Below are 27277 nucleotides of genomic sequence, written 5' to 3' on the forward strand. Positions count from 1 at the left end.
TATATATATATTAGTGACCCAATGACTGAATTAGAAAAAGGTCTAACACCAAACGACACTTGCTCCTGACCATGAGAAAGAATGATAGAGTAACCTAGTGGATGAAAGCATAAGTTGGAAGTTAAAGCTTCTTGCACCCATGCAACATCCCCATCCTGGGTGCTGCCCCTGCCGCATACAGCCTTTAGTCACACATTGCCTCCATGCTGTGGGCAGGAAACATGTGAAACCTGAAAGTCTACGTGACGCAACAGCTCCTGAACTCCTGATAACTCTAGAATAGCCCTTTGAGTCTGGTCCACATTCTGTGGGCCATGAAAAGATGGGAGAGGATCAAGGTTAAAAGTCCAGTCTCCTCACTGCATCAGTCTCAAAGCTCCCAGTACTGAGGCTATTGTGAAGGTATTTGTTCAGGTAGGAGGCCAGAATCTGTATTATGTGTTATGTTCTTATTGAGTAGCTCCATGGAGAAAAAGAATATTAAGTGCAGGTATATGGCTTCCCTTATTCCTTTGTCCTGGTCCCTTATTTTAGGCCAACTTCCTTGTGGTTCACAAACCTATGTCCTTTCTGAGCTATGACCCATTCCAGTCCTGTGGCCTTGAGCTGATCAATGAACTCCCTAAGCTTAGGTTTTTCAAGCTGCAGACTGGAAGCAATAGTGGTGTTTGCAGGAGATAAATTTGTCAGCTCTCTATGGTCGTGATATATCTGCAGAGGTCTCTGATGGCTTATGAACTCTGGAGCCACACTGCCTGTGTTTGCATGGCCATCCTAACGTTTACTAGCTGTGTGACAAGAATGTGACTTACCCTCTCGAAACATGTTTCTTCGTAAGCAAAAGAGAGATGAAAATAGCTGTGACCTGTGGGTTTATTATGTGGCTCAAAGAAAGCACCATTCAAAGATCTGGCACAAAACAGCAACCCTGGGAAGTAGATGAAGGAGGGTGAGGAAGTCAGTCCCTGCTGCTTGTATCCCTGACCTCATACTGAAAAGCCTTAAGGGTGAGACCAAGGCAGCCAACTTGTGAAACCTCCAGATTAGGGCTGCTTTCTGTCCTGATCATAGAAGTTTCTGTGTGTAGTAGAGTGTTAATATACAGACTTATAACTGGACATACTGCCGAGAATAATTGGCTGTGTGTAGCACGAATAATAAAAACCCAGAGACAGAAATTGGGATTTAACACGAAAACCAGAAAAGCAAGGCAGCCAAGCCACTGGTCTTACCTCTACCTGTTGTGGGGGCTGCGGGGCTGCATTCTGCCACCCAGCTCCTGCCACCGGCTAGCTTTACCCAAAATAACAACACACAAGCTGTATTCTTTTAAACACTGCTTGGCCCATTAACTCTAGCCCTTACAGGCTAATTCTCATATCCCGATCAACCCATCTCTAATAATCTGTGTAGCATCAGTCTTACCGGGAAAGATTCAGCATGTCTGACCTGGCAGCTTGCTTCATGGCATCTGCCCGGGAGAGGGGAGCATGGCCTCTGAGTTCACTTCCTTTTCCTCCCAGCATTCTGTTCTGTTTACTCCACCCACCTATGTTTTAACTCGAGTGCCAAGCAGTTTCTTTACTTTTTAACCAATGACCTTCCTCCATCATCTACCAAGGCTGAGTGAACACCAACTAAGCAGACTAAGTTTCCTTCTCCTCTCATTTTATATTCTCTCTAGTGCTGGAATTAGAGGCATGTGATTCCCTAGGACTGGGATTAAAGGTGTGAGACACGACCACCTGGGTTTATTTTCTATACTGATCTTGTGTAGCCCAGGGTAGCCTTGAACTCACAGAGATCGACCTAATTCTGTCTCTTAACTCCTAGGACTAAAGGTGTGTGTCACTATTACCTGACCTGTGGTGGCTTTAGCTTTGACTTTGATCTTCAGGCAAGATTTATTTATCATAATACAAACAATATACCACTATAGCTGTGAGCCCTCAGCCCTAAATGAGATATATTTCCCTCTGTTGTCTATGGAATATCACAGAATAGCAAGTTGAAGCAATATAAGAGCTGCAGAATTGGAGGAGGGCTATGGAATGCTGGTTTTTGGACATGTGAACTCACAGCCCATATTACTAACTATAGGAGATCTGTCAGTCAAAATTCCAGCATGGGTGAGTGCTGAGGGCTTATGAGGCATCACCTTTAGCTGAGGAGTTATTGGCATTTGACGGAGAAGAGACATGGCTGAAGGACAGGAGACATTTGATGTATGGCCACTGGTAGGTTGCTTTTGCTTTAGTGGATAGCCCCACCATGTACATACTGATAGCACTAATCTGATTCAGTGGGTTATAAAAAGATAAAAGAAGACATAGGGCTGAAAGGGGTCATATTGTTGATAAATTTGTACATAGGGAATAACTAGGAGCTGACAAGAGTATAAAGTTCAAGTGCAAGGTAGCTTTATGGGTATAAGAGTATATACTTTGAGAGATGAGGAAGGTAAGGAAGCCAGCTGTCATCAGCAGTCTGAGTGCTTTGGAGTGGAGAGGTGAGTAAATGAAAGGACTCTCAAGGCATGTGTGTCTGGAAAAGGAGAAGGAAACAGTTCAGAGTGCCCTAAGTTCAGGGCATGAGGAAGGAGCATGGTGAAATCATTCAGCAGAAGAAGGCATCCGAGCATGGGAAATGACAAGGCCAGACTAGGGTCTTGGGATTCTATCGATGACAGATGGGCAATCATAGAGATTTGAGTGGAAGAGTTTGAGTGGGAAGTGTTATGTTTGATTTGTTTGTGAAGGACTGGAGTCTGATCTGAGGTTCCCTCCACATGCCACACAAGTAATTTACCACTGAGCTATATCCCGGCTCTTGTAAATTATGTGTAAAAGGAAATTTCTGGTCTCTGGATGAAGCCTTTACCTCTATGACTGCAAAAAAAAAAAAAAAAAAAAAAGGTGATAGACACGGAGGCCTCAGGCTAGACATTTTTCATAGTGGTTAGGTAGTGGGTATTTCTGAAGTAGAGCCAATGCATTTGTTAGAGGATGAAATGAGAATAATTATATTCACAGGCAATTATATTCATAGGAAGTACTGAAATCAGTGGTGGGGCAAAGTGTGCCGTTGCCACAGCTCTTGAGCACAGCTTTCTTCCATTAATGCAATAGGATCACTGCGTGATGGTGGTTGGGCTGATAGAAGGATTGGAAATATCTTTGGACTTATACTTTCATAAACTCATATTCCTTATGAGTTTTATTTCAGAATTAATTCAAGTGAATTCGATGGTTATAACCCTTCCCACAGAGATGGCATCCAGTATTTCTGAGAGAACCTTGGGAAAACAGACTTCTTTGTTCTTATTTCAAAGGCAATGACCAAGGTTCAATAAAACTAGAAGATTTACTTGGGGACACAAGTAAACTCATGGCTAAAGCTGAACTGAGAAAAGACTGAATTTGAATGGAGTGTTCTCCAACCTTATTGTCTTATTCTTGTTGATCTTATGGAAGAGATTAATCTAGAAAGAATTCTGGGATTGTATCAGGACTAGTATATTTTAGTAGATCCCATTAAACATTATGTTTTCTTTAGACTTTAGAACAATTACCTGTTGACAATGTGTGGTATACTGTGAAGTTTCCATATACATTCTCAGGAGAGCTGAGCAAGGGTTAGTTGTTCTTTCATCTAAACATGAAGATTTGGTCTTAATTCTTCTTCTTCAATGCTGTGTTGATTCACAGCTGCCCTTGGGGCCCATGATATAAGGGGAAACACAGGGGTGACAAGATTAGCTCTGCTAGCCTGTGTAATAACAGAGGAATAAAGGAAGAGATCAGAAATGTAATCTCTAATGGTGTCCTTTACAATTTCTGTAATGCAGAACCTAGAAAGGCTATATATCTCGTTGATCCTGAAGAAGTAGCTGATAAATTGCTTCAGTGGTTTATGTTAGCTTTCTGATGTTGCTGCAACAAATTTCCAGAAGTTTGTTCACCTGAACCAATACAATTTTCCTGTTGTGTAAGTCTGAAAGTTAAGAGTTCTCTACAAGACTCTCTGCAAGGAAATCAAAGTCTCTCTCCTAATTTCCCTCTCCCTCTTTACCCCATCTCAGTGTTCCTATCTCCATATTCTTTCCAGTTATTACAGGCTGCCTGCATTCTTCACATAGGGCTCTCTTTCTCAATCTTCAGAGTTCACATTATTGTGACAATGGCCATTTTCTCATGGTCACGCCTTTCTGTTTTTATAACCAGACAAGGGTTTCTGCTTTTCAATAAGCAATGTAGTTACATGGGACCCACCAGAATAACAGCATAACTACTCTGTCTCTAAGTTGTCAGCCTTATTCACATCTGTTTTTTTTTTTTCTATTTGAGGCACATAGTTATAGTTTTGTGAGTGAAAATCAGGACCTATATTTCTGTCTACTGACTGGAAACTTTCATGAAAAAGAAATGTCACCCTTTCTACGTATTTCAGATATTCCTACAAGTGTTAACTCACAGGCTTCATTATGCCTGCTCTTTAGGTGTTAGTAATACATTTATACATCTGCACAGATACAAAGAATGCAACCGAATAAAGGGATTCATGCATTATGGTTTTACTGAGAAAAAAGAATATATAAAAAAGTGTCCCAATATGTAGTAGATCTTGTTTCTCACACCATGAAGTTTAACATAATTGTTCATGGAAATATGAGATAGAAAATATCTATTGATGTCATTTAAGCTAAACTTTTTTCAATTATTGTCTTTCACTCAGTAACTCTAGCACAAATGTTCTTCTTCCTGTCTGTTGTATCAAAGCAAGAGTTTATTTAGAACTCAAACTGTTGTCAGAAGCTGTAGGATACTCATTTTCACTGAAAGTGATGTTTACGAGCCTTGTAAATGCTGACATATCAGGTAATGAGCAGAAGCAATTTCATAATGCATGGGCTATACCCAGTGGGATTTTTTGGCTCTTAATAAGTGCACAAGAACATTAGGTGTGCTAATTTCCAATAGACAATTGCATTTTGGATCAATAGTAGTATGTTTTAATGTGTTTTTAAAATTTATTAAAAATATAATTGCATTATTCCCTTCTAACTTTTTGTTGGACCTTCCCTTTGAAACTCACATCTGTTTTAGTCACTATTGTTCTTTGGTCATTGGTGTTACATACAAATGCACACACACACATGCATGTGTGAGCACACACACACACAAGAAAAAACATAGAAATACAAGATATTGAATCTATTTAGTGCTTTCTGCATCAACATGTTTCTAGGACTGACCTCTGATACAGTTATCTAATGATTCCTCATCAATAAAAAAATCGGGAGTTAGATATCGGGGTAAGAACCTGAATGATCAGAGAAAAGGCAGAGTAGTGACCAGTGACCTCCTATCTCTTCTGTTCCTCCATTCAACTAGCCTAAGATCCTCTCTAAGCTTTGCCTTACTACTTTCTGTCTCTATATCTGTCCTCAGTCCTCCAAAACCTCTATGGGTAATTTTGGCCGGCTAGTGGCTAGCATCACCCTCTGATTCAAAGCAAGACTTATTGTCAGAATGCAATCAAAATATCATGCAACAGTTTTCCTTTTTTTGATAAATAAAAAGGCAAAGCTTTAACTCTAACAATAAAACTATATAAAAGAAGAACAACTATCAGGTAAGAATTATATTCACAATGTTAAGTCCACTTGTATTTGGGAAATTCTGAGAAAATCCTTTATTATCTAACCTCTCTTGGTGAGTCCAAAGTTTTGTACCGAATATACTTTTTATCCTAACTTATATTACCAGCTCAAAACTATCTTTTTATTTCTCTCAACTTTAGACACTTTATACTTCTTTCATGAGTTTCTTTGCTGATTTTGGTAACAAAGAACACTATAACTGTGACTATCTAGTCTTCCACTTCATCAGAGACCTGAGAAGGATAAAACATTACCTGAGTAAACATATAGTGCAGAGCACACAACTTCCAAAACTAAGAAATGACAGAAACAGCTGACTGCCTGGACAGCCACCCAAAGTTCCTCTGAAATGTTGGAGCAGCCATCATTGGCCTACCGACCTAAAATATCTGACAGACTTTTCCATAAAGCAGAAATTTTGAATGACTGTTCTGTCTTGTCTTGGAAAATTTCAGAAGTCTTTTTTTTTTTTTTTTTTTTTTTTTTTTTTTTTTTTTTTTTTTTTTTTTTTTTTTTTTTTTTTTTTTTTTTTCCTGCTTGGACAACATACTGTCATCAGTTGAGACAAGAGCAATTTCTTGCCCAGGGGCTAACTTTTGCCACAAATAAAGTAAACTCCATATGGAGTTTCTTTAATGCCATTATCTTCTCTAAAGTAGATTGGTGCTACCAGGAACAGTCATGTCTCATTGTCATAAAAAGCCTGATGTTATTAAAACATCTTAAATGCCATATTCTGTAGATCTCTGAACAGTTTGAAGACCACCTGTCTATATCTCTATTTGGCACTGAAAATATACCTAATGTGATTGCAGTTTGACCATAATAGGTGACTAACTACCAACCTGTATTTCTTTATTATCCTAAATAGTTTTTAATGAAATTTTCAAGGGTTAGAAATTTACATTACATTGTTAAATGAGCTGCATAGGTGCAATACCTTAAAAAAGAGTGTGTACAGGATGTTCTAACAAAAATAAACTTGAATTAGTATCAATATACAAAAATATCTTAAATAAAAATAGAAACATATACAGTATAACAAAATTAACATTAAATTTGCATCAATATGCCAAAATCCATACCAATGTAAAATATTTAAGACTCCTAGTTGTTCTTTATTTGTTTAAGAGTAGATTCAACAAACTACTATTTTATCCTATCATTTCTATTCCCCCTTTTTTTCTTTTCAGGATGAGATCCCTAAAACTTATCTCCTTTGTTCAGTTTTTTTTTTTTCCTGATCATTACCAATAACAACTTGTAACCAATCCTCCTAATCAATGACAAATATCCATAACCCACTGAATGACCAAAACTCATCTACCCTACCTCTTGAGAATATGGGCATCTTGTTCTCTAGATTCCTTTCTGTTATCTGGGGATGGTAAAATCTCTGCCGAACCCTGAGAAAATTGAGAAAATGGCCAATTCTTGGGAGAGCTAGTTGTATCATTTGTTGCCAGTCTCTGTGTAATGGGAAAGTGTAGGACTTATCTGAAGTCTTGGCTGGAGTAGTGTATGGAAGAAGACCATCTCAGCTAACTGCTTTGAAGAATGTCATGAGTAATTCAGTTCAAAGCTGACCTTTGGGTAATGTTTGTCAACTTAGTGGCATTACTACAATTCAGGTAGAATCATTGTTGTAGGGTCCCACCATCCTTTTGGAGACTTTAAAAGTTGCTGTTCAAAGTGGCCATGGTTTACTGTGGAAAGACATTTGAAATGTATATGCAGCACATCTCTGAGATCTCAAAGAACCAAAATTTGTTAAGTACATCCAGAATACACAAACTTAATTCCTAATTACCTGATTCAGACTCAAGTTCAAAATCATGTATAAAAAGCTAAATTAAGCCTTTTTCTAGAAATAGTACTACATATGATCATTAATTTCACAATGAAAAATTTAAATACACACATTATATTAATCGTATAAACTTTGTTATAATATTTATACCTTAAAAATTTATAGAGTCAAAATAAAACAAAGGATTATGAGATTAGTAGCAATAGAATAGTCCTGTAATTTTGGTTTTTCTTCTATTCTATATCACATGGATCTTCTGACATGAGACAGAAATTCTGGATTTTCCTTTAGCAAGCATGTTTGGGTTTAGATGCATAGAGAGCCACACTCAAATGCCAAAGGCCCCTTTAATTTTTAATTGAACTTGAATTAAAAAAAAGATCATTTGCCTTATATGTCTGTAGACAACAGCAGAAACAAACATTTGGGAACCTTTATGAAATTTTATCCTGTTGGAAATGTGTCATACCATTAGGCCAGTTGATTGTTTTTCTTGGGAAACTTTTCTAGATGATTTATCCTTTTTCTTCAGATGTCTCATTTGCTCAGTGGTTTTCAGATTCCTTAGTTGGTGACTAAACCTCCTCCTCAAGATAACCCGTATCCTGGTTCCATTCTGAGGTCAGCACATTTATCCTTTTTCTTCAGATGTCACATTTATTCAGTGGTTTTCAGATTTCTTAGTTGGAGACAAAGGTAAAACCTCTTCCTCAACATAAGCCGTATTCTGGTTTACATTCTGAGGTCAGCACATCTTTAATGTATACAGGCTGATTAATTCAGCAGTCTTTTTTCTATTACCCAATGTCTCTCTACAGCTGTCATTCTTTCATTAACAATTAGAAAATCTAAAGATAACACAATAACATACAGGATCCAGATTCTTTGTGAATTTTCCATCATTATGTTGCTTATTTTTTTTCTTATTTTACTTTACTCCTTTTTGAAGGTCTTTATTATTTTAAAACTATTTTTAATCTATTACTATATATACTTTTTCTCCTTTCTCTCCTAAGCGTATGTATATTTTTAAACATATTATAACCCGCTTAGAAATTTATTTGGTCTGGATCTGTCTTTACTGAGCGTCTGTATTGTTTTGTTTTGTTGATCACATGAGATGAATCTTAAATTGTTATGTCAGCTGCCAGGATCACTCAGCTTAGTGAATGGCATCACTCATGCTGGTTAGTGGCTTGCTCCTTCCCACTTGGTTCCCTGAGAGCTTAGATTCATGGCGGAGGTACTGGAGGGAGATAGGTATACTGCCCCAGCTCTGAGAAGTGGTTAGGTTCTTGCTGTCACTGAATAATATGCCACCCTCCACTCATAAACCCCCTATTAGTATTACATAACAAGGACCCTTAAAAAAAGCTGTGTCATGTTTGCAGCTAGCACCAAGCCAGAAAGCTGCCTCTTAAAGAAGCCACCCTCTGTTTGATGCTAGCACCAAGCTTACCTAAGAAAAGACAGGAAGACAGATACCAAGAAGCTACGTTTCACAGTTTGTGTGTGTTTAATCCCCCCCGCCTGATGTTTTTAGAGTTTTCTTAAATTTTATGTGGATCTATGTTGGCCAAAGTTGGGGTGCCAGGTATTTAATTAATTTATGTAATTATTCTTTGTCAATAAAAAGATCAGGAGTCAGATATTGGTGTTAGAACCTGAATGATCACAGAAGCACCAGAGAAGCCACCAGTGACCTCCTATCTCTTCTGTTCCTCCATCACAAAGAGCTGAGATCCTCTCTAAGATCTGCCTTACTACTTCTTGTCTCTCAGTCTCTCCTCAGTCCTCCAAAATGTCTGTGGGTAATTTTGGTCCACTAGTGGCTAGCTCCAGCACCACCGTCTGGTTCAAATCAAGCTTTATTATCAGAAGGCAATAAAAATATCACACAATAAACCTCTATTCACAAATAGATAGAAGTGGAAAAGTCTGAAATGTACTTCAACTGATAAATGGTGATGCAAATATGGTGCGTATATATCTAGCAATACTATTCAGCTGTAAAGAAAACTGAAGCATGAAATTTCAGAGTAAATAGATGCAACTAGAAAATATAATATTTAGTGAAATAGCCCAGACACAGAAACTAAACTCCACATGCTCTTTTTCATCTCTGCTTCCAAAATTATCAGATGTGAATAAATACCCTGGAGTGACTTCAGAAACCAGGGAGTGAAAATGAAATCATTATAGAAAGTGGGGTAAATTAGATTGCTAAAAAGTTGTACACAGGACAACTACACTCAAAAAGAAGATGAAGAGGAGGGAGTATATCATGAAAGAAGGAAGGAAAGAAAGAAAGAAAGAAAGAAAGAAAGAAAGAAAGAAAGAAAGAAAGAAAGAAAGAAAGAAAGAGGGAGGGAGGGAGGGAGGGAGGGAGGGAGGGAGNAAAGAAAGAAAGAAAGAAAGAAAGAAAGAAAGAAAGAAAGAAAGAAAGAAAGACAGAAAGAAGATTGAAGCTTGGGAGTTACATATTTGAACTAACTAAGTGATAATATAAAGCACACAAAATAAAGGCATAAATCCAAAAATAGTGGAAAGGGGAAAAAGGAACCAGGGAAGATGTTGTAAGAGAAAAACCAGGGCCAGTTAGACTCTATTTGTTGCTGTGCATTGGGCAACATCTAGATGCAGATGCTGAAGTGTAAGTCTACTCACAGTAGGACTCAGATGGCAAACAGATCATCTCCAATCTTATGATCAGGGATACAGCAAGGCAATGAGCTGTAGGCAACATGGATTCTCATATTTATTTGAAAGCATAATTTGAAAAGGAGTTACAGATGCAAAGGGTCTGAAAAGGTACCCATGTTGATTTGAGCAAAATGTAAAGACTTGATTTCAAGTGAGCTATTTTTTACCCTAAAACTGGTCTTAAAATATAGATACTGTGTGACACATTTAATAAATCATTCATAAATATTTTATATTCTGTTCTTTATCATACTGACAGTCTCTCTTCTCTTTCAGATCATCCATTTCCTGGTGATGTTATGTTCCCCAGGGAAATCAGTTTTACAAATCTACAACCAAATCATACTGCTGTCTATCAGTGTGAAGCCTCAAATATCCATGGAACCATCCTTGCGAGTGCCAATATTGATGTTGTAGGTGAGCATCCCTGCGTCTTGACTTCACTTACCGCTTGCTGAAGGAAAATGCTCAGTTATAGTCATAAGGACCGGCTTTTTACGGGTGTGAATGTACGTATCTGTGTTCATGTGGTGGCCAGAGGACAACCTCAGGTAATATTCCTAAGGTACACTCTATCTTTATTTTTGGGACAGTGTCCCTCACAAGTCTGGAACTTATGAAGTAGCCATGGATTGCTTCCAGTGAGCATCAGGGATCCACCTGTTTTTATTCCCCATTGGCAGGATTGCACTCTAGTGCCCTTTTCTTTTTCTATTTATCTTTTAAACATAGGTTTATGTGGGGGGATAAATTGCTGTTTGTGCACTAAATTCTTTACTTACTGAGCTATCTCTCCAATCTAAAGTCCCAATGAATTTTGACATATAAATCATGGGGAAGAAAATAAATGTGTGGTTCACGTTCTGTGTAGGCATTGGATATTGTACCTAAATTATGCTTTCAGAATGTGCTGGTTTTGTATAATATTCAAATTCAGGAATTTGTACTGAAATGTTCAGCCATCTTCTATTCTTATAAATATGTCAAGGATATAGAAAATCTTCATTGTACCTAATTTTTGCAGAAAGGTATAAAACCTTATCTTTACTTCTGACCAGATGTTGTACCACTGATTCAAACTAAGAATGAAGAAAATTATGCTACGGTGATTGGGTATAGTGCTTTTTTACATTGCGAGTACTTTGCTTCACCCAAGGCCACAGTGATCTGGTAAGATGACTTGCTGTTCTATTAACAAAATGGGTGTGGGGGATTGTTCAGCTACCATTTTGCAGTCAGCACTGTGTTCCAGTTGCTTCAGAGAGCCAATGCCTCTGAGAAATAAAGAAAGAAATTTAATTACTCATCCCTCCTGAAGCATTGACTAGAATCCTGAGACTTTTTTTAAATGAAGAAATATACAGAGCCATTTGTGTTCATAAAGCACACAAAGAATTAAAATGATTCCTAAGACAATTTTAAAGATTGATTTGTTTTTCTATGATGGGTCTAGCTAAGGATTGTTATGACTTCTGGGCTGTCTGATTATTTATCTTAACCTACAGTCAATTGCAAACCCAATAAAGACTTTGCTAACATTCATTTTGATTTTAATAATGCTATTGTTGTTTAAGTCTAAACATATCACCCTAAGCATCTGCCATCTTAGTTGCTTTACTGATAAAGTTTGGTTACTTTACTGTGAAATGATTGTGCTATTCCCATACAGGGCCTGAAGTAGGGAGAAAGTAGTGAGGTCAGGCAAGGCAAAAGCAGAGTCATAACTTATCTGATTCAATTGTGAGGTTTTGTCCATTTTAAGGTTTTGGTTTTGTCTTCTAAAAATATTTGATGAAAATATTATTTATCTTGATTTCTGAAATGCTTTTAAACTTTGCATCTGAGGCAAGTCCCGTGCACGTCTCAGCCTAGCCCTCCCTTTGAAAACCCTGTGCTAGTGGCCCATTTGTCCTCTACAATTGAGAGCACAAGCAATCACTTACTGTGAGATGCACAGGGTTAATCAGGCTGTGACAAGAAGTGCTTGGAGAATGGATGAATGTGGGCGAAAATGAGCCTGAGGTTGATAGGGTAAGTGTAATACATGTCCACAGGACAGGCAAGACTTCCTGGCTTATAATATTTCTGAATGACCAATGTTCTCCTAGGAGAGCCGGAGGTTGGGAAGGTTTATTATCTGTTTCAATTACTGGCTTCCCCATTTGCTAGCCCAGAGCAATTATTAACTAAAGGCTTTACTATAAATAAGCCAGGAAATATTTATTAAGCTTTGAGGACACATGCAAAGCAATGCTAGAAGATGTGAGACAAATAGAGGCAACGGGAGAAGTAGGGGATTGGATTCTCTTCAGCTCTAGTCTGTTGGTCAGCTCTGATATACACCACAGACAGTTTGAAGAGAGAAATTAGTTTCCATGAGTAAATTCCATACAGTCTACCAAGCACCTAAAGAAGGAGTAAGCCTGGATGACATCAAGGAACAATATCTGAAGAATACAAAATTGTGTCCCAATCAAAAATCACTCATTTCTGCATCTCCACAGGGAAGTTGCTGATGAAACACATCCCCTTGAAGGTAGTCGGTACCATACCCATGAAAATGGCACTCTGGAGATCTACAGAACCATTGAGGAAGATGCGGGATCCTACTCTTGTTGGGTAGAAAACGCAATGGGAAAAGCAGTCATCACAGCCAATTTGGATATTAGAAGTACTGTTAATTTGCTTTTACATTCATGAGTTCTCACATGGGTTCAGTTTCTTTTTGTTTCCTCAAACAAAACAGTGTTATTTAAATTTGAGCACCTGTTAAAGTTCACTTGATTATATCTCAAAAGCACTCCATTGCATTTCATCTGAAAGACTATTGGTGGTATGGCAGGGTGTGATGTTCATAGATTTAGGCCATCTTAGCAGGTAGCTGTGTCTTATTAGTAAATCTTAAGAAATTCCTACTTAGGTATATTTTCAGATCTATGTTTTATTCCAGTAGTGAACTTGAGGTATTACCAAGCATTAGGTTTTCGTTTTTGTTTGTTTGTTATTTTTTTAAGCACTAAAGCAAAATCATAGAAGTTTGATCTCAAAAGAAAAAAAAAAGCAGTTTGACAACTTTGGGCAGGCTTTTGTTGTTCTCTAAACCAGCGAACTAGAAACATTCTTGTCAATCAGTCTTTCCTCTTCAGTGAAGTCCTAGGAAGCTGCCGATAGACTCAGGCTTCACTGACATTTTTATTTTTCATATTTTTTAATCTCACAGATCCATAGCTTTGATAGTAACAACTGCTTTTGTCCTAAGTTATTATGATCCCTGACTCATTCAGTAAGAATTCCCACAGGTCAATATTAAATGTTTAGAGTGTCCTCCCTCCTAAGCTCTGAGAGTACTTCTGAGTAAGAAAACAAGTGCAGCATCCTTTTTTCTAATCCTCCATATTTGTGTGGATACATTTATGCCAGGGCTTCACCATTTCTGATTTAATAATAAATATGTGTATATAAAATCACATTCTCCTTATAACATGATTATATATCTGGATGCTACAGAATGAGAACTTACATTATTTTCAACTTCCAGAGATAATTTTAGCTCACAGTTTTGTTATTTACTTAGCAAAGAGTGGTAAGAAAGTGTGCTAACATTAATTGGTGGTTGCACCTAAGTTTTCTCAGGTTTAATGTTAGAAAATTACAGTGGGACACAGCATGATGACAGTTTAGTTGGCGAGGTTGTCGACACTTTACACTAACAGAGTGAGCTGTGCTCTGCAGTTCTAACCACCACCTTTCTTTGACAACCACGCAGATGCCACAAAGCTCAAAGTTTTTCCGAAGAACCCTCGCATCCAGAAATCACACGCACTTGAACTACACTGCGAAAGCCAATGCGACTCCCATTTGAAACACAGTTTGAAGCTGTCCTGGAGTAAAGATGGGGAGCCTTTTGAAATCAATGGCACAGAAGACGGCAGGTGAGTCCACTGCTGTGAATGAACACTGGGTTGTGTGTGAGTTGCAGATTTCACATTAGAAAAAAAAGTCCCAAAAGTATTCACACTACACTAAAGTACACAAATTTAAACGTTTCATTCTTCAAATCAGTATTCATAAGATCTTAAAGTATTTATTGTTTGTTTTATGTCCTTCTTGTTTCTGCTCTGTATGTTTTATAAAATGTGGTTTCTCCTCTCAGAGCTGGAAATAGAAGCCAGGTGTGAGATGCATTTTACCTGCATAGGTTTAGGAGCTTCCCGGAGCACTGGGAAGACGGGAAGAGCAAGATGTCAAAGGTGTTGCTTTTGGGGTTTTTGCTCATGCATGGGCTGTACATCTCTGATCCAGGTATCTGAAAACTTCTGCCTCCTCCCCAGACACCTTGCCCACTTGCTGCCACAGGGACCCAACTGTTGCTAACCCATTGTCTGCCGGAAGCACTGTCACACTGCATTCTAAAATGGCAGTCAGTGTCCGTTCCCTTCTCCTTGCCAGTCTCACACGAGTTCTTCTCAACCATAAAATCCCAATTATATCTAGTAGTCATCTCGTTACAACATGTTGCCAACATTATCTGGCCCTTCTCTCAGTAAAAGTACCTTTCAGAACCCTCGGCAGATATCAAAATTCATGTGGTCAAGTGCATTCTATAGAAGGATATTCTATTCAGTCTCATACCTTTATTTAGGATATAGATTACATTTACAGTATTTTAAATAGTCGATACAGTGTGAATAGTCAACAGTCATTGTACAGTGTGATTTAGAGAATAATGGCATGAAAAATTGTAGCTGTTCAATACACATCTGTTTAAAAGCTTTTGTCCATCCCTAATCAGTTGAATCTGTGAATGTAGAACTTACATATACAAAGGCTGGAGATGCATTTCTGAGTATTCTGAACAGGAGGAATGCAGAAGATAGAACAAAGAGAAGAGCTTGAATGACTGATGAGAATCACTGGAGTTTAAGGGCAACAAAAAGATAAAGGGATCAATAGAACCCACTAGAATTAAGAGTCAGAAAGTCTGCTTTGTCTGTTTAATCACACAAAGGTCAGTTGTGCTTCTGCTTTATTGTCATTGAGTGAGAGCTAGGAATTGATCATTTTGAAGTCAAAACTCATCTGAAATTACACAGCAACTCTGAAGGTCTGGAGATAACCCAAGTTCTTTTTTGATGAGATCTCAGTGGAGTCTTGGTTAAAAGAATGAACTCGAACTCAGTGTTGTTCAAATCCCAATGCTGGTTTAATGGATTGCTGCCCTCACACTGTCTGCTCGATGTCTTTCTACCTCCACTTTTTATAACATGACTCGATGAAAAGGAAGAAAAAGCTGGAGCCTAAGACTATTGTGAATTAAGATTTGATCGTCTCAGAAAATAAAAGAAACAACTCATTGTTCACTATTCCATTTTGGACCATTCATTCATCATTTCTCTAGTTGGTTCCTTTCATGACTGTTATTGCATTGGCCTCATTGTTTTAATATCTACATATGCATACGCATGCCATTTCTCTATGCAAAGACACCAATTTCAGCTGTGACCACTGACGTATTGCAGCGTGGCTCTTGCCTCGTACTACTGACTGACAAATCGCATCATAGGAGTTGATGTGAGAACGAGGGGCCCTACCTCCAGACCAGTCAGCCCCATATGGTTCAGTTTCATTTCCTCATCTTCAATGTTTTCTGTTTATTAATGTAGCACTAAATTTTTGAATTATGTAAAACTGTCACATTTTCCACAAAAAAAAGCCATTGCTTACTTTTTTTTTTTCACTCATAGCTATTACTGTGAATGTACCTTAAATTTAATGGTACTTTTTGTTAAAAAAAAAAAAAAAAGGATTAGTATTGATAATATGTCTCTAAGTATAGAGTAAAACATAAAATTGGTAAAGGATTGATTTTTTTTGTGTGTGATAAACTATTGCAAACCGACATAATACAAAGAAATGGATTTTAAAAATAGCCTTGAGGCGATTTGCAGAAAGAAGTACAGGACTGCCACCTGGTGGTCAAATGCATGAAATGCTTCAATTATTACAAGTTGGAAATTAACTATTGGAGGACAGGGAAACATCAAAAGGGGGGAGGGGAGTGAGAAAAATATATAGCTCAATTAAAAATAATAAAGTCTACAAACATTTTTAAAAGATACTATCATCGCCGGGCAGTGGTGGCGCTTGCCTTTAATCCCAGCACTCGGGAGGCAGAGGCAGGCAGATCTCTGTGAGTTCGAGAACAGCCTGGTCTATGAGAGCTAGTCCCAGGACAGGCTCCAAAACCACCGAGAAACCCTGTCTTGAAAAACCAAAAAAAAAAAAAAAAAAGATACTATCAGACTCCATGATAATATTCTGGTTTTGTGGAACTGGGTAGAGTTCTAAAATCTTCTTTTTCCAGAAGCATCCTCCTTGATTCTGTATAAGGTTTGCTGTTTATAACATAACAATTATGTAATTATCAACAGTCACAAGGTAGAGGCAGGTGAATCTCTATGAGTTCCAGGATAGCCTGGTTAGCAGAAGGAGTTCCAGGCCAGCCTGGGAGCCAGGGAACTTACACAGAGAAATTCTTTCTTGAAGAAACTAAAAACCAAAACTCCTAAAATTTCCTAGCTCTGTTAGTATGATATGAAGTTTGGCCAGCCCAAACTTCTGTCACAACCCATAGGTCACAGATATGTAAAAGTATGATCCCATTTAATACTCTGTTGTTGCGTGTATATGGTGAGACTGTATTCCAGGTTTTCATCTGTGACCTTCTCTGGTAACATCTGCATTGTATGAACTGGTCTCATCACTCTGTCTTGAATCATTATCCATGCAGGAACTTGCAACATGGGTTGTGAAAGAAATGTATCTCTGCTCTTGGACATGTTCTTACTCACATCATGTACTTTTTGCTGTCTCCCATCCCAACAGAATATTGATTGATGGAGCTAATCTGACCATATCCAATATCTCGGTAGAAGATCAGGGTACTTATTCCTGTTCTGCTCAAACTGCTCTTGATAGCATTTCTGAGAAAACTCATGTAACTGTCCTTGGTAAGTGAAAACAGAGAGGATCTCTGCCCCATGCTTCCTAGGAGTGCTTAACTTCCTTTGTTTCTAGGCCTTAAAGCAAATGATTACTTGGGCCTCTGCTCTTACAGTGAAATCTGATTTTTTGTTTGTTTGTTTGAAGTGCAACTTTGCTTTTAAATTATTTCTGCTTTTCTCACATAAAAGAAATTAATTAATGCCTAATTATTTTTCCCTATGTGGGAACGTTGCCAGTAGCAGCAGGAGATACGCAATGCTGGCAGTGAAAAGAAAAACCAAGGTCTCGATCCACCCATTACTACTCTTGGGAGATGTGGGGCTGAGAACAGAAGAGAGCTCTATGGAGACCCAGGAGTGGATGCTTGGTGTTTACACTCTACACCAGAACCTTAGGGTGAACTCCCAGCGCCCCAGGAATCTGAACGCAGACATCAAGTATTCTATAAAGGAACATATTTGAATGTTTTAAGTACTAATTGGAAAACAGTGTGTACACTCCACTGGTGCAATCAATGTCATTAACCCTGAAATCACTAGCGTTTATAGCCCTCAGACCATCTGCTGGCTGCTTTCCAAATGCCTTTCTCTATTAACTCACCATGAGCTCTTCTTCCTATAAACATGCCCGGGAAAGACACCAACAAACCATTTAAGATGTAGCTTTCACTACAGGTATAGTATCCTGAGAAGTGTGAAGGGTATTCACACTCTTTCTTCTTGCCATCTATGTAGGCTTTCTAAATCTCACTGCTTAAGTCATAATTACTCCAGAAGATTTTTCCTACACAACTCCTTCTGAAGGGATCCTCCCACCATTAGAATTTCAAGTCAGCCCTATAAGCAGGCTCTGTATACTCTGTCCATATGCATTTAAGGAAGAGTTCCTGCTAACACTTATTGACATTTCCTAATGTAATCAGCTAAATACTAAATATTACCCGGGACCCCACCCTCCACAGGTAGCTTAACAATTTCCCACCATGGAAAGCGAGTTAGCTGCTGTTGAATTCCTTTGTATGAAGCCAGTAGCTACTAAGCTGAGTCCAATTAAGTACAAGCTACATTGTAGCAGGTCTAGACTTGGCTCCTTGGGTGAGATGTTTAGCTCTAGGTAAGTGAACTTCTTCAGGATTCTGCAAGTGAAAATATTTAATCCTCTCTTAGCTATTCTAGCAGCATTTAAAAGTTATAGAAGCTGAGCATGTGGTAAGCAATGCCGCATCTCAGGCAGCATGAATACAGAACATCTGGACATGTGAGCCTTCCTCCTCAGGATTTTGAGTGATAGCAGCATCGAGAGGTTGGCTTTCTGCTGTTGGTGGCCACCTTCTGAATTTTACTGCAATTTTTTAAAATCCACCCTCGTGATTACTCTTCCATTTTCTAGTACTGTGAACTTTTGGTAATTTTAAATATACAGCAACTATGACCATACATGCTGTTTATTTACATGGTAATCGCCTAACATTTTAGTAATATTTGAAAATTTTTACATAAGATGGGGTGATATTTTAAAACTGCTTCCTTGGTTTTAAAGTATAATTTTTAAGTTTTAATATCTGATTAAAACATACCAATAATTGACCATAAAATGATTCTGGTCATGTGTATAGCTTCTAAAATATTTTATCTTAGAAAACAATATTTTAAAAGCCTAGACATAAACAAGTTTTCCTAGAAGTTGTTTCCAGAAATTTTAGCATAAAAATATTTTAAGAGGAGCTGGAGAGATGAATCAGCAGAAGATCTCAGGTAAGCTCTGTAAGTTCACTTGTCAGCACCCACATGGTGGCTCACGGCCACCTATAATGAAATCTGGCGCCCTCTTCTGGCCTGCGAATATAGAACACTATGAAGGAATACATTTTGTGGGGAAGGAAGACTGGGAAGAACCTATGGTTTTGTGCACTTCTGGCAAGCAGTCTACTCATGAAATCCTAGCCTGGAGAAATACTTTTTTTTATTCAAGTCCCTGAACTTTGAATAGAGTTATGTGCCAAACTTTAAAAGTAAACATGTTCCATTCTGAACTATAAATAATGTTTTTAGTCAATGTTCACTTAACAAGAACTTGTCAAATAATATAGGCCAGCATGGATAATAGTCTTACTGTCTCCTCCAAGCTGAAACATATGAGCTCCGTGAATACTAGGAATATTAGAGCAAATTTTGACAGTAAGGTTTATTTGTGGTAAGAACTCCCTATTTTACATGGACGCACACACAATTTATATATAAACCTTAACACTTCAATATTTGTAATTGCCTTTCATTTACCACTTGTGTTGCATTTGCCACTGCCCAATATATATCTGGCATCTGTGCTGCCATCTGACTCGTGCCGAGATTCTTCTCCTCTCCCTCTCTTTCCCTGGAAATCCCACATATCCTCTCCTCTCTAGCTACTGGCCTTTCATCTCCTAATTAAAGCAATCAAAAGGCACCTTGGCAAATAGACATCTTCACAGTGTACAAAAAGATTATCCCACAACAGGTAGCTTCTCGATATTCTTATTGTTACTTTTATGCATCACTGATAAAAGTAAAATATTTTCAAGGCTCAGCTTCTCTTTGAATCACTTCCCAAGAGAGGCAAATACTCTCACCAAATAAAATAACATCATAAGAGGCCTGCTGTTTTCTGGGGGATGTGGTGGGGAAGTGGATCTGGCGAAAAGGGGTGTGGAGGGGAACCAGGAGGAGTGCAGGGAGGGGAAGTTGTGGTCAGAATGTGTTGTATAAGAGAAGAATAAGTTTCAAAAGGTGAGAATGTGCTTTGTAAACGTCAAAGAATCTTCAGTGTGTAAAAGGACTATTGCAAGGTGGAGGCTTGAAAGATACACTGGAAGCTTTGACTACTAAGTCCTCTCAGGAAATTGAACTTGGCTGATGGTCAATGATCTCGCAATCTCTTGAAAAAAGGTAGAACCATCTCTGCTCTGGCACCCGTACTGTGCACTATCATTTTACAGCTATCTTTTGTTATTGATTAGGTGTTCCAGATCCTCCAGGAAACCTTCTCTTGTCAGAAAGACAGAACAGGAGTGTCCGGCTGTCCTGGGAAGCTGGAGATGACCACAACAGCAATATCAGTGGTAGGAAACTTGAAATGACCTTCATCTTTACCCAGCTGTGTCAAATGCATATCATAGACATATCAATTACCATTGGGAGATTATCCTTTTAAAAATAGATTTGTATTAGTGTGTGTGTGTATGTGTGTGTTCCCCTTTTTATATGTCTGTGTACCTGTGAAGGTAAAAAGAGGACATTGAATTGGGACCCTCTTATACTGTCTTACCCTCCCTTCTATTGCCCATCTTCTATTAGTACTTTTTTTGTTTTGTTTTGTTTTTCGAGGCAGGGTTTCTTTGTAGCTTCGGTGCCTGTCCCGGATCTAGCTCTTGTAGACCAGGCTGGCCTCAAACTCCCAGAGATCCGCCTTCCTCTGCCTCCCGAGTGCTGGGATTAAAGGCGTGCGCCACCACCGCCTGGCCTAGCTTGGAAACTTTAATTCTACTTTCATGTCACATACATTTACATGCTTTTATGTGTTTATATAAGACCCCCAAACCACAAATGAAAATGGACAGATAATTTTATCTTCTTGAGATTAACTTAATTACTTCGTAAGATTTTCTCCACACTTACTCATTTTTTTGTAAATTATGTGACCTTTTTCTTCAACTTGTTGTTTGTTGTTGTGTTTTTTGGTGTGTGCAAACTTCCATGTATGCAGGTGTACATGCACACATGTGTACATTTGTCTGTATATGTGCATGTATGTAGGTCAGAGTTCAACCTTGAGTGTTGTTCCTTAAGCACTTGGCTACCTTTTGGTTTGTTTGATTGTTTTGACACAGGATCTCTCATTGGTCCATGATTAGCTTAGGGCCTAGGAGTAGTAGTAATTTTCTTGTTTCCACCTTTACCTTACTGAATACAAGGGCACACAACCAGGTTTGTGAGTGTGTGTGTGTGTGTGTGTGTGTGTGTGTGTGTGTGTGACAGAGAGAGACAGAGACAGAGATACAGAGAGACAGAGACAGAGACAGAGAGAGTTCTGAGAAATGAACTCAGGGCTTCAAGCTTTCAAGGGAAAAAAAACTTTACTGCTCTGTCAGTCTCAAAATCAGTTTTCTTTTTTAAGCTCTTAATGTTGCCAATAAATCTTCATAGACCATCAATAAATTCAGTATATTTTAATGGTTTGTCCACATTCTTATCTCAGAGTACATTATAGAATTTGAAGGGAACAGAGAGGAACCTGGAAAGTGGCAGGAGCTAACTCGAGTCCAAGGAGAAGAGACAGAGGCTGTGTTATCTTTGGCTCCATATGTAAGATATCAGTTCAGGGTCACAGCTGTGAATGAAGTGGGGAGAAGTCAGCCCAGCCAGCCATCGGACCAGCATGAAACTCCACCAGCAGGTATGGATGGCCCCTTTGTGTAACAGAACATTTTATACTGACAGACAACAACCACAATAAAAAAAAATCTTTTACATTGGCCAACTCTTTGGTAAACGGAGAGAAACTCAAAGCCATCCCACTAAAGTCAGGAACACGACAAGGCTGTCCACTCTCTCCATACCTCTTCAATATAGTGCTTGAAGTTTTAGCAATAGCAATAAGACAACATAAGGAGATCAAGGGGATTCGAATTGGAAAGGAAGAAGTTAAACTTTCATTATTTGCAGATGATATGATAGTGTACATAAGCGACCCCAAAAACTCCACCAAAGAACTCCTACAGCTGATAAACACCTTTAGTAATGTGGCAGGATACAAGATCAACTCCAAAAAGTCAGTCGCCCTCCTATACACAAAGGATATGGAAGCAGAGAGGGAAATCAGAGAAACATCACCTTTCACGATAGCCACAAACAGCATAAAATATCTTGGGGTAACTCTAACCAAGGAAGTGAACACATTTTTAAAAAAAGATCAAGTATGTAATGTGGGACTTTAGATTCCTCCAAATAATTTGAAAAGTTGTATAAAACAGCAATGTAGAATATTAGAAGTGATTCTTTTAATTTTTAGAGGTGTCTAATTGTTTGATAGAGAACAGAAGATTATTACTCTGAATAGTTTTTGATAGTATTTAATTTCTGAATAGCTAAATATCATGTTTGAAGTAGATTTTATTATGTAAATTCTAAATGGAAGTTCAGTGTATAAAGGAAGCCATGGATTCAGTTTCCAAAGAAACACTTTTAGCTCATAGGAAATCTTTTAATATTTTAAAACTGTGTGCTAGTGTTATGTCTTGCACATTTAGCCTTTTTATACTTCCATGTTTATCTAAATCATCAGTATAATTTTGTAAATAACCAACAGAGACAGTGAAAGCAATTTATACTACAGAATTAGCATCAGGCAGTATCATTGCCATGAAATGGTGTTTGCTTTTTCTGGAGTAAAGTAAGCATACTGGGTTACAATCTACCTTCTGACAAGGAAAAAGCAAAGTGAATTAATCCTGAATCTGGTGCTTGCATGATTTTAGTTTGCACCGGACTCTGATAAAATTCTTGTTAGGGTGTTTCTAATAAAATGCCTCAGCCTGAATGCATTTTATTTCATGAAAGTTTCTTGTTAATGTTGATACATGAATTTCAATTTCACTATGCTAGAGGCATATGTTCACAACATCCACATCTCTCAATAATTCTGACAGAAAAGTGCAGTTTGAAAATGAAAACATGTATATTAAAGCAGGCTTAGAATTTTAATTAGCAGGCTTAAATTTAAGATATATGTAATAAATCATGTACTGTCCACAGAATAGCAATTATAGAACACTGAGAATGCTGTTTTACTCCTTTTAGTAAAATGTATTGTCTTCTCAGAAATTTGATTTACTGAAATTAATAAATATAAAATGTTTGATTATTTGGCTTTTGAGGGCTTAGGTATGATGTTTAATCAACTGGTTACTATACAATGTAAAAATATTTTTAATGTTTGTCATTTCTCAGCTCCAGATAAGAATCCACAGAACATCAGGGTTCAAGCATCCCAACCCAAGGAGATGATTATAAAATGGGAGGTGTGTATTCCCTATAATGCTAATGTGCTTTCTCTTGATTATTTATTCATTTTAAGTAGGTTTTCTAACTATAATGACATAACAGGATTTTTTTAAGAACAACACAATAATTGGAGAATAAAAAATTAAATTTTAATTTGTTGTCAATGCTTTAAGATTACAGTGATTAGAATTAGCTATAAAATAGAGATGCAATTCACTGGTAAAGTGCTTGCCTAGAAAGAATGAGACTTTGGACTTAAATCAAGAAAAACAAAACAAAAGGAATTAGTATAAAATGGGGATTAATTCTGGAAAACGATTTAATGATAGATCAAGAAATTGATCTAGATGATATCTGTTAATGGAAACTTCAAATTTCTAGTACTTTGTTTGAAGTTTTTAAGATATTTTCACAGTTAAACTATAGTAAAAACCTCTCACCATATGGTCTAATAAATATTACACAAATATCCTTCCAAAAGAAGAGCCATAGGTCTTATAAGCATTAACTCAGATTCTGAATACAGCCTCATCTTTCTCTGCTTTGGACACAGACACTGAGGGCCTTCCAAAGTTCCCACACTAAAACTATTAGAAATGTATTTAGGAAATGTTACTAAATCAAATCACTCTTTGACTTTGGCAAAACAATTTATATCTGCTTAGATAACTTTCATGACAGTATTATTTCATTATGTAATTCACAAGTTTATTCTGGAACCAGGAGGTATGTTGTAGATGTTTCAACTGGGCCTGGGTACTCCACAGACACTTGTTCTCTGTGCTTTGGTTGATTGTCATTGGCTATTATTGCAAAGAGAAGTTTCTTTGACGAAGGGTGAGAGCTACACTTATCTGCGAGTATATGGATAGATATTAGGAATGCAGTTAGGAATTATGCTTAAGTAGTAAATTGGTGCTAGTAAGTTCTCCACTAAAACCCTTGACATCACAACTCCAAGAGGTTGGCTAGATTTCCAGTACCAGGGACGATTTTTCTCTTCGGATCTGCCTATAGAGACACAACTACAGGCAACTAAGGGATGATGTGTGTAAGAGACAGTCTTCCCATGGATTAAAAATCCCTAAGTGATTATTTAGTACTTAATGTTCAGCCCTAAAATATATACATACCAGTAAAACTAAACGGATCGATCAGGTTGTATTTATATATTTAGGCATGTGTGTGTATGTGTGTGTGTGTATGTCTGTGTGTGTGTGTATGTGTGTGTGTAGCAATAGTAACCAACGAAAAACAAACTACAGTGTTGAGCAGGAGTAAGGCAGGAGTCCCTAGGAGAGGTGGGAGAGAAGAAAGGGAAAATGATATCATTCTATTTTACTTAAAAATTTATAATATTAAAGTGTGGATTTAATCATCTAAGAGGATTTAAAAAAAATAGCTGTTGCCATAGTTTCTGTTCATTGTTCCCTAGCATATTTAAATGAATTTTAAAATTTGTTTCAGTAACATAACTAACTTTAAAGAGAATGGGTAAATAACACCTAAACAGCAAACAAGTGAATAATTTGCCCAGACAGTAAGCTGAACTAAGGAAGTAGGAAATTGTCTGACAACTAGCTTAAATGAGCATAGCTAGGGTATTCAACTCCCAAGTGCTAAAGGTTTTATTATATGAATTGAAAGTTTCACTTATACTTAAAGATGAAACTAAGAAAAATTAACTGGAAAATGAAGGGAACATCATGGAAAACATTGTTTAGAAACTGTGATGCATTCTCAGAAGTTGGCAGAAGGGTGCATTTTAACTATTCTTATCACACAAATATACATATTTATGGTACAGTGCAAATGTACATGGTTTTACCATTACTATAGTCTACAATATAAACATATTCAAATTAACATGTGGTCTATGATAAGTACACACAATTTCTGTCTTGATAACAAGAGCAGAGGCTTTACAAGCCCTTCAATGACTTTTGTAGATTCTTGTGTCCCTAACTTAATAATGTCTTTCTAGAGACCACTTCACTGTGGTCAAGGCTAGAAGAGAAAGGGAAGGCTAGTGGTCTCTTTACCCGATTCATCTTTGCTGTTCTGAAACTGAACTTGCCTTAAGTTATTTGAGATTTACTGAAGTTTTATTGACTATTGCCTCAAAGCAAAATACAAAAGTCCTTCAGAAGCTCAGGGACCAAATAGGCAAAATAACTAAGCAAATGTTCTTAACACTGGCACAGTTTATTTTATAATTTGTCAGAGCACATTATTAAATTTATGTTTTTCCTTGGAGCAAAATATCAACAAATTGAATAATGTTAATCTTACATATTCATTGTCAATAATGATTGAAAAAATATAATTCTTGATTGTAGGCTGGACCTCAAAGTTTGTACCAGAGACTAAAGAGTTGGCTTGGTGGTTAAGAACACATACTGTCTTATAGACGATTGAGTTTTTTTCTGAGTACCCATGATAGATGCCCCATAACCTGCTGTAACCTCATCTCCAGGTGTTCCAATGTCTAGATTGGAGTTCACGGGCACCTCCACTCACTTACACATACCCACACACAGACATACTGCATATAAGTAATTAAAAGTAAAAATAAATTCTCATACAGCACTCAGGAGGCAGAGGCAGGCAGATCTCTATGAGTTTGAGGTCAGTGCTGAGATTAAAGGTATTTGCTACCAGTTTAAGAGACATTTGTGTGTGTTTATGTGTGTGTGTCTCTCTGTCTGTCTTTATTATTTTCTTCTAGTTTGTTTAAATAATTACTTTGAAATAAATGTAAAACTAAAATGGTTTGTTGATAGAGCATTCTGCTTTCAGTGTGATTCCAACCGATGCTTCTAATAAGTACTTTAGCCAGTTGTATTGAATGAAGAAGAATAAATGGTGCAAGAACATTTTATATGACATTTAATCACCCACATACACAAAATTACTCTTAATATAAATTAACTTCTAATCTAGGATGAAAATGCATTTTAAGTGAATTTTTATATAAATTACTGAATCATTTAAATAAAGTACCCATTTGTAAAATTAAATTGATAATTTAAACCACATTATTTTTCTTTAAAGTTTTCCTTAATTAAAAACTAAAATGGAAATAATCAATTTCTAATTTAATAAAAAACCAGAAACTCTTCCACAAAACCTTTCTATATGGCAAAATAAAGTGAGTGAAATAGCCATTTTGTATCAAGGAGCTGAGAAAGTATTCATTAAAAAGAGGAAGTACTGCTTTTGGGTCCTCTCTATAAACATGTCCATTTTCCAAAATTAAAGATAGTTCCATCTCCCTCTTTTAATGGAAGCTGGAACTGAACCTGTGGAGGAAAGTATTCTGTCCGAGGAGCCATGGCCCAAGAGTTCATGACCACATAGTTTCTGTTTCTTTGACAGAAAAAAAAATGTAGAATATAGCAGAAGCTTGAGAAAAACTAAAACACTGTTTCCAATTTATTTTATATATGAACATTTAGGTTTCACTATATGTGTGTAACTGAGGCTCCTAAAGTGTCCCGTGTCTTTGAATGGTAGAAGACTTATGCATAAGATTAAATAAATAAAATGACAAAAATGCTTCTGACAGTAAAGATCTCTAATTTGTAATTGTCATACATTCATTAAAATGAATCACTGCCGCCTTTTGGTCAACATATCTACAAGTCCATAGAGTATGTCTTTCTGTTTTAGCCTTTGAAATCCATGGAGCAGAATGGGCCAGGACTAGAGTATAGAGTGAGCTGGAAGCCCCAGGGAGCGCCTGAGGAATGGGAAGAAGAAACAGTTACAAACCACACACTTCGTGTAATGACACCTACTGTCTATGCTCCTTATGATGTCCAAGTTCAAGCCATCAATCAACTCGGCTCTGGACCTGAGCCTCAGCCAGTGACACTCTATTCAGGGGAAGACTGTAAGTGGTTCATCCTTAAATCCTAAACACATCAAGAAAATTTTCAAGTTACTACATTTGTGTCAGTATTTTCAAGTACCTATTGCTTGCAAAGACAACATACCATAGTGGGAGGCTGCTTGTTCATTGCCAGCTGCCCAGACTCGAAATAACCACACAGAAAC

The 27277-nt window shown here is 37.4% G+C and overlaps 1 protein-coding gene across 5 annotated transcripts in view; it reads left to right on the plus strand.

Moving 5' to 3' along the window:
• Chl1 (cell adhesion molecule L1 like) overlaps positions 1–27277 on the plus strand; it is a 215049-nt gene that overhangs the window by 167755 nt on the left and 20017 nt on the right. For all 5 annotated transcript variants that reach the window (XM_050149359.1, XM_050149355.1, XM_050149354.1 and 2 more), the window contains 9 exons: positions 10452–10592; positions 11234–11345; positions 12680–12846; positions 13942–14107; positions 17061–17185; positions 20176–20277; positions 21414–21611; positions 23165–23235; positions 26891–27113. In XM_050149359.1, coding sequence (XP_050005316.1) covers positions 10452–10592; positions 11234–11345; positions 12680–12846; positions 13942–14107; positions 17061–17185; positions 20176–20277; positions 21414–21611; positions 23165–23235; positions 26891–27113 — 1305 coding nt within the window. The remainder of the gene's footprint in view (positions 1–10451; positions 10593–11233; positions 11346–12679; positions 12847–13941; positions 14108–17060; positions 17186–20175; positions 20278–21413; positions 21612–23164; positions 23236–26890; positions 27114–27277) is intronic.

The sequence above is a fragment of the Alexandromys fortis genome, unplaced genomic scaffold, assembly GCF_014885135.2.
Source record: "Alexandromys fortis isolate MF-2015 unplaced genomic scaffold, M_Fortis_MF-2015_v1.1 scaffold_48, whole genome shotgun sequence".
Taxonomy (NCBI): domain Eukaryota; kingdom Metazoa; phylum Chordata; class Mammalia; order Rodentia; family Cricetidae; genus Alexandromys; species Alexandromys fortis.